This window comes from Orbicella faveolata, unplaced genomic scaffold, assembly GCF_042242905.1.
Source record: "Orbicella faveolata isolate gen_17 unplaced genomic scaffold, um_ofav_v1 contig_34, whole genome shotgun sequence".
Classification (NCBI taxonomy): Eukaryota; Metazoa; Cnidaria; class Anthozoa; order Scleractinia; family Merulinidae; genus Orbicella; species Orbicella faveolata.
In genome coordinates, this window is record NW_028301563.1 from 16,026,685 (window position 1) to 16,035,000 (window position 8,316).

General features: G+C 42.0%; 1 protein-coding gene and 1 pseudogene across 2 annotated transcripts; both read left to right on the forward strand.

Moving 5' to 3' along the window:
- The first annotated feature begins 1,013 nt into the window (after nt 1–1,013).
- Nucleotides 1,014–3,598, forward strand: LOC149105022 (uncharacterized; annotated as a pseudogene). Its single transcript, XR_016201367.1, has 4 exons — nt 1,014–1,223; nt 2,051–2,799; nt 3,005–3,116; nt 3,333–3,598. The product of XR_016201367.1 is annotated as an uncharacterized LOC149105022 (transcript).
- Nucleotides 3,599–5,148: 1,550 nt separating this feature from the next.
- On the forward strand, nt 5,149–7,727 carry LOC149105023 (uncharacterized). Its single transcript, XM_089271174.1, has 2 exons — nt 5,149–5,292; nt 5,508–7,727. Exons 1-2 carry the CDS (start codon nt 5,164–5,166, stop codon nt 6,846–6,848), a joined length of 1,470 nt encoding a protein of 489 aa, XP_089127300.1. The 5' UTR covers nt 5,149–5,163; the 3' UTR covers nt 6,849–7,727.
- Nucleotides 7,728–8,316: the final 589 nt, after the last annotated feature.

Genomic DNA, 8,316 nt, shown 5'->3' on the forward strand with positions numbered 1-8,316 from the left:
TTTCTTGCTTTGTTTACTTTTTGGCGCAAAGATAATTATCTGGCGTCACGAAATATCCCAGTTCATGTTTCACCGAGGTTTTTGCATAGTAAGTTCAAGAACAATTTCATGACCCTGAACTTGGAACAAAGAAATTAAGCCGACATTCCCAGAAAAAATTCAGAAAACTATTACTCCAATAAGCCGAGACAGAAAATTACGGACATTCATAGTTACTGTCCATTTTCAGCTTAAATAAAACACTTCCTCGCCTTGTTTATTTCAAGGTACATTTCCTTTTTCCTTTTAACAGCATTTCTTAACGACTATTATTAAATATATTTTTGTGAAATTGTTCTTGAACTTATTGTCTAAAAACTTCAGCGAAAAATGAACTGTGATGTTTCGTGCGCCAAATAATTACGTCTACACTGAAAAGTAAACAACTTTGTCTGGGATTGTAAGTGGGACCTTGGCACAACGAAGCCATTTTCTTCGTGACCTTTACGTTGTGGAAACAATGTCTAGTCTTTCCTGTTCCTTTGCCTTGCACTGTGACTCTCACTGCGATATTTCATCCCGAGGAAACGCGCTTCTTCCTCTGAGCTCTTGTTCCAGAGATATAAGTGCTCATCTTCGACAAATCTCTGTATCCCAAACAAGTGTCTCTTCTGAGAAAGAACTAATTCTTGCACGCGTGGGGTTGTTTGATGAAGACGGCCGTGACTTCACAATTTGTCCAAAACACCGGGATCAGTTAGGCGTCAAGTTCAAGGCCTCAATAAAATGTCAGCATCCACTTCATGGAAATCGTAAGGGTAAGAGGGAGAGGGGTGTTAACCTGCGAATGTCGAAGGAAATCAAGAGTAAATGGAATGTTGTTGTCCAAGTTGGAACAGGTGAAATGCTTTGTCTCTTTATCTTCGAATCCAGCTAAAGAATGAATTCCTACCTTGATTTGTTTTCAAGAATTATAAGCTCGATTACCAGTCGGTGTTCGAGAAAGCGGAGAAAATCTGGCCTTCCAAATAATGATGTCATATTCTATGAACACAGGTATTTGTAGAATTTGTCGTGGGAAACATCAAGCTGCCATGAAATTCGTAGCAAATGCTTCACCGCCCCAGGAGCAGAGAGAGGAACAAAGTTCAGCAGACCTACCCATGGAGGAGGTTGACAGCACCATTGTTGATCCACAAGCGCACGTGCAATTCTTGTTACCACCGGAAGAACCATCAAGTGAGGTAGTACACATGTGTACTCAGTTATCTATTAGTTTGTTATGGTAACACAAGAGTATTTTATACGTAGATACGGTTCCAAGAGATTTTCGAGTCGATTTTTGAAAGGAGATTTTTGAAGAGGCAGATGAGGAATACATGCCTTTGGTTACACAGCTCATTAACTGTAGAAGAGATGAGTATATGCGCAATGAGAGACAATGAGGACAGTGGTGGGGGGAGAGGGGCAGGGAGTCTGAATATCCCGCTTATGGTATCCTGTGTTCCTAATCCCCATCTTGTATGGAAACATACTATGCAATGTTTCTCAATCTCGCTCAATCACCGTCTCTTTTTGTGGCACGCGTCGCCTCCCGCCCACTGCTCTCCCGCCTCCTGGCCCACCTGCCCTGTGCCCCCTCTGCCACTTTAAAGCTAGTTCTTTTGACTACTTTGATCAGCAGCACTCGCAGACCTTTCCTGGACAGTTTAGGAATGTCACTTTTGTTCAGTTGTTATTCACTGGCTTTAGCTGATATGTTATAGGGCAGCTGTAAAGATACACAATGAAGCAAACAAAACTACGGACTATATGGGCACAGCTAAAACAAAAGAGACTCCTATAATATGTAGTCTCGTTGTTGAGATGTCCTTGAACAGTTTCTCTTACTAATATCATGATCGTTAAGTGTGCAAGTATATTTGCAATATTTGTTTTGGGATTGCTACGATCTCAAAGCCCTTGTTGCGCAGGACATTGTTGCAAACCATCTCCCAATGGCTATGTTTGTTTGTTTGTTTTTTCATGCTTAGTGTAGGAGCATTATTTATTCAAATTTTTATTGTTACAGCCAAGTGAGCACAACTCCGAGGTGCTCTCCTTGTCTTCTCAAGAGTCAGCGCAAGAAGGCGAGACCTCGCAGGAATGGCAGCCGACTCCCCAGGTTGAGCACAAGCTACAGAGTCTGAACAACTTCCTTAGGAGAACATCAGACAGGAGTGTCAGTCCTGTACGATCACAGTCCAAGTCTGACGTGCTGACTATCTCTGCCTCCACACAGCGATACTACAGAAGGAAGGCTGAACAGGTAGTTGACGTCGTATTAGACACCTTAGCCCCAGGCAACTCTACGTGGCTTTTCGAACAGGTGCGTAGCAGGCGTGAAAACATCCAAGGGGTCTCAAATGCAGGAGAAGGCACGTTAGTGTCTAGACTGGTCACGTGCTATGAAGAGGCAGGCTCATGGTACAACAGGCAGCAAATATTGTCACTTTTTGCAGGCGACTATTCCAAAACAGAATTGCTCCAGATGATCCCTGGCCTTACCAAGTGGAGGATCGATGAGGCAAGAAAGCATGCTTTCAAGAACAAGCCTGGGTCAACCTATCGAGCCACCAACGCTGCAGAGGACAACCCTCATTCCTCCAAGACGTGGCGTATGGGACAAGAAATCTCAAACTATCAACTGGCGAGAAAATTGAAATTCCAAGTGTGGTGCGTACCGTCATCTCGTCTCGCCTAGTTCAGTTGTACTTGAAATACTGCGCTGAGTCTGCATTTGAGCCCTTGAGAAGATCTACACTATTTAGCATCATCAAGGTTAGCCTTTCTGTGACAGTTGTTAGTTATGGCTATAACAGATGTCATTAACTACCAAATTTTCTCTCCTCTTGATTCACGCGCAATATTTGGTTGACACATCTTGCCCTATTTGACGGCATTCCTCACACTTTTTGCCTCATAACACAATAAATGATCGATAGATTTACCGGAAAGTGAAATAATGAACTCTCTTTTTTTTCAGATATGCGCAGCGTCACAAAAGAAATTACTGGCCGGCCTTGACAGTACGCAAACCGACGGTGTGAACGCCCTCGCCTCTCTAGAAGATACCATTAACCAGTTGCACCAGCATGGTAAGCTAAGTTATATTTGAAACACATACGATTGCTTGTGGATTTTTTCTCTTTTGTAGTTATTTGCTATCCAAATAGCAAAAACGCCATCACGACAGGATATGACGTAAACAAACACTCCCCCTGTTTTCACTGAGCTTCGCTGTACCTTTCCGCTCAAATTTGGTCGAAACTATTGAGTGGGATCTCGTTACTTCTTTTATTTTATTTCCTCAGGTCTGGACAATGAAACATCAAGCTCCATCAAACGTCGGCTGAAAGCAGCAAAGCAATATCTCAAGTCAGATTTCAAGATCCATATTTCCCAAGAGGAGCCCTGTGCCGACCATTGTAGTGTGTATGCCCTCAGCAGTGGACAGAGTGATCATCGTGGGACATGCCAGCACCAACACAACATCTGCTGTGATCGCTGTGATGACTTGAGGAATGTAGTCATCGATATCCAGCTAGCCTTGTCCTCCTCTGATGTACATTTTAGGTAAAATGTGAAGAGTCTATTTCCCTATTTTATGCGTGAACAATTCAAATTCTATGGCTTCGGTTTAAGAAAAAATTAGCAACGTGGTTTCTTCTTTTATTAAATCCATTTTGAAATCACTGGCTATCCTTGCAATCTGATTGGCTCTCAATGGTGCGATTTATTCACGAATCGCACTATTTTTTGCTCTAAAATCGCATCTTTTTCTCAGCCATTGAGAATTGGACAGTAAAACAAAACAACAAATCAGATTTCAATATTAGTTTAAAGTAAACAATAAAATTTCAGGAAAATGAAAGGCAAAAAGCCATTGTGTGGAGAATTTAGCAACTAGTATTGCAAAAACTTTGTTGTTATTGTGTTTTTTTTCCAAAAAACTTGACGAATGTAATTAATTACAGTTTCTAAATGACGATTATCAGCTCCTTCAGGCTGAACACTTACTTTAATGGAAGTTTCCAACTTTCAGTGTCCATTTTGATGAATATTTTGGCGCTTTTTCTTCAACATCTGCTCAAAATCCGTATGATACCGAGTCCAGTAAAACATAAACAAACGAAAACCACACAACAACAAATTCAGGGCCATCTCAAGAAAGTAGATGTTTCCAGGTTTCTGGTAGTTTCAAACGAAGCAACAAAAGAGCTCAACTCTGTCGCTGTGAATAAACATAGTCAAAATACAGCCCGCTCCACAAAACAGTGAATGAATGAACGTCTTACGAAGCTGGTGTTAGTTCCGCCATCTTGGAAATATCTTGAAACAAATGGCGCCGCAAGAACTTGACAAGGTCCTGAGTATTGAGTCCTTCGCCGAGGTCACAAAAAGAAACGGAGATGATAACGAGCTGGACTCCCTTAAAATCATGCCATTAAACGGTATGAAAGAAAAAAAACGTACCATCCACTGGGCATCGTGCACTCGAGGGAAAGAAATCCATCGCAGAATTACGCAGGATGCACCTTCAAATTCCTTCTCCAAAGACAATGAAAAGTCTCAGCCTCAACCACAGAAGAAAGAAAGACCTTCCATCAAGCAGACTATTTTCATTCTGACTTCAAAACCGCTTGTTTCTTTGTCATGCTCGGATGAGTTTTCGTCACATGACATCGTTTTGCATACTAAATGAGACGTAAAGGCGTTTCCGGTTCCGCTTTTTTTTTAACAAACCGGCTACTGGAACAATACACCAAAAGTCTAAAAATTAAGGCGATAAAATTGTGCTATTTCAAAATGGATCTAATAAAGTGGCAATTGAACTTCATGTCGTGCAATTTTGGTCTGAAATCATACTTGTGATTTCAAATCGAACTCGCGCTACGCGCTCGTTCGATTTTGAAATCACGCGTATGATTTCAGACCAAATTGCACTCCACTCAGTTCAATTACCATTATTTATCATTTCAATGTCGCAGTGATACAGACAGACGAGAAGAGCTAAATTATGATATCGAGAGCGCTCTACCTAAGCTAGAGGAGTGGAAGGCTCACATTGTGCGAGCTGTCCACCAAGATGCAGCCAAATCCTTCGTGGTCGATCACCCATCAGCCACTCAAGTTCTCCTAATCATGGAATGGGCAATGAAGTTCCTTCCCATCAGTTTCAGAGAGACCCAAAGAGACTGGTTTGGGAAAAAAGGAAAATCCTGGCATGTGACGGTAGCAACCACGAAAGATGAAACTGGCAGTGAAGTTGAGGTACTCGTCTCACATTATTTACTCGAATTAATGTCGAGTGAGGTAGGGTGCTCCATTTTGTCTCGTTTGCTTCTAATAAAATCTTTGGGAGATAAGCTTATCCGAACAAATGCCCAGGCCTGAAAATGGCCTCGGTAATAACTACACAATCGTGACAGTGCAACAGACTCATGCTTGGTTGAGATGATGAGCTACTCTTTTGCAATTATTTTCAGACAAGAACATTCATTCACCTCTTTGATGACCGTAACCAGAATTGGTTTGCTGTGGCATCTATCCTAGAGCACACTCTAGCAACTTTGAAGGGACTAAAGCCCCACCTCGCAGAAGCCTTTCTGAAGTCTGATAACGCTGGGTGTTATCATACCGCTTTCCTGTTGCTCTCGTTACCAAGCCTTGGGGAGCGCAGCGGAGTTAGAGTTGCACGCTATGACTTTAGTGAGCCTCAGGCGGGAAAGGATATATGTGACCGCCGGATCGCCTCAATAAAGAGTCACATTAAGCGATTTGTGAACGAGGGAAACGATGTGGAAACGGCAGCTTCTATGAAGGAAGCAATCGAGTCTCGTGGCGGCGTGAAGGGGTGTTATGCGTCGGTCTGTAAGGTGCAAACTACTTTGCAGACGATGCAAAAAAACACTATGACAGGCGCACAGTCCCTGAACAACTTTTCCTACGAGGAAAGAGGACTGAGGGCATGGCAGGCGTACAACATTGGACCTGGAAAATTCTTTACCCTAACTATGCTAGCACGGTTGGGTACTCCACAGGGAGCAACAAATCTTACCATTTTATTACCATTTGGAAGACCAAACGAGGAAGTGGGGACCTTGACACTGGTGAGACCTGTACTACCATCTCCTGTTGAACCCAGCCCCTCTCAGCCAGATCCCGCCACCCAGTGTGAAGGGGAAGAAGATGAAGACAGGGTCCCATTCGCTTACCCCGAGGAAGGATGCATCAAAGTGTATCAGTCATTTGCTGCTTTGCAGAGGCATCTCGATGTGGGAAAGCACCTTATAAGACTTGAACGGGAGACTCAATATGACCAGGTCAAGCGCAAATGGGCAGAAACCTGCCAGTCCTTGGCTGGTGGATATCTTCAATCTGTGCCTTCCACCTCGGCTGTAGCCACTGCCGACCAACCTGACAATCAAAACATGCCTTCTGCAGAGGAAGGATGGGCCCTAAAAAAGGTCAGAAATACCGTAAACTTCTCCGAAAATGTGAGAAACTATTTGCTGGAGGTGTTCCTTCTGGTAGAAGAGACAGGCCACAAGGCTAATCCGGGAGATGTAGCAACGCGCATGAAGGAGTTGCGAGACAGTAGCGGGAAGAAGAGATTCCAGAAAAAAGAGTGGTTGACAACTGTGCAGATTTCCCGCTATTTCAGCAGGCTATCAAACCTCAACAGAACTGGTAGACTGCTACGCGATACAGTTGAAGAATCTCGCCATGCAGATGACGATGAAGATGAAGATGACGACGATGTTTTAACAACAGAGGCCACTGCCATCCGGACAAGGCAACAGATCCGGCGCGAGTTGGAATTGTAGTGACACTGAACTGTCATAAATATAACTTTTTCCGAAATTATAAATATCAACACTTCCATTTTCTGCATATTTGTCGGTTTCCCAGTTTTTTTCTTTTTTTTCTTTTTTTTTTTCGTATCATGTTTTTTTTCCTATTACCCTTTTAAACATTTAAGTTGTAAATAAGCAGCGAGAGCTCTGTTTGTTAAGCGATCAACAAGAAGGCGCAAAAGTTGGTCACGCCATACACTAGAGACCCAACCATCAATATTCGCGTTATTTTAGTCAAAATGTTTTCGGTGTAGGGTTTTCTGAGTGGGCAAGGCGAGGAAGCTACAATTTAGCTATGTAGAGGTGATTAAGGTTAGAGAGACGTGGGCTCGGACTTCTAGAATCCAACAGATCAATACACTACCTCGCAGTCGTCAACGCCCTTTTGCAATATATGCGCGACAGCCAAGTCCTCACACGAATCCCTTAGAATTTTTCGCAAGAAAATCACTGTGAGCAACAATCACCTCTCGTGCTAGCTTCTAGTACCATTTTGTAAATAATTTTGGTGGAAACTCGCGTAATTATTTTCAAATCATCTACCTGAAAGTCAGTACAGAAATAATATGTAGGTAAAAACTCTAACTTTGTTAGTATTGTAAATAGTGAAAAAGAGTACTGTAATTATTGCTGAGCCAATTTTATTTCTTTATCAGTGTTGTAAGTACTTTTAGTGGTATTAATACCATTGGCAATAGCGTTAAAATATTTAATATTTGAGAATTATAATGCACTGTTGATCCTTTTTGATAAAGTTATTAGCATTGTAAATAATTATCATTATTAGTTCTTCTTTTAGCTGCGACTGCTATCACGTTTACAGCAACATTTATCCATTGGATTATCCAACTACTCGTCTGTGTGAAGTTTTTCTCCTGCTGTAGTTGTTCAAAGATCTTGATGGTACGTAGTATCCCTCTAAAGTAAATAGGTGTCCTCTTGTGTGCTGTGATGCCCAGACTCCTCTCCACATTTCAAAGCTTGGCTACTAAGCACTAATTCGTATCGTTTCAATATGGTTTACGAAGGTTAATGTCATGGAGTGTTCTGGCGAACCGATAATGTTATCAAGAGAAAATCTCAAGTTTAAGAAGCGTGAATTAAGAAGACGAGAAGGTATAACAAGTGAAAATTTGTTATCTAAAGACTTTTAAATGCATTTGAAGGCTCGCAACAGCCGCTGTATCAGTGTTCTGAAACCGCACTTGGTTGTCTTTGTTTTTATACCAATTAGAACTTCACTGGAACTTCAAACTTTATTGTCTTTACGTTGTTTTCAATATTTGAGCTTCCATCTTGGGGTTATGGCTAATCTACGGTTGCGGTTTATGCAGGAACTTTTACGATGTCAGTCATTAAACTAAAATCTTGTGCAAGATGTGCAGGGTTTGAGCTCGATCTGCGAACAAAAAATGGCAGGTCCCGAAAATTTTTTCTG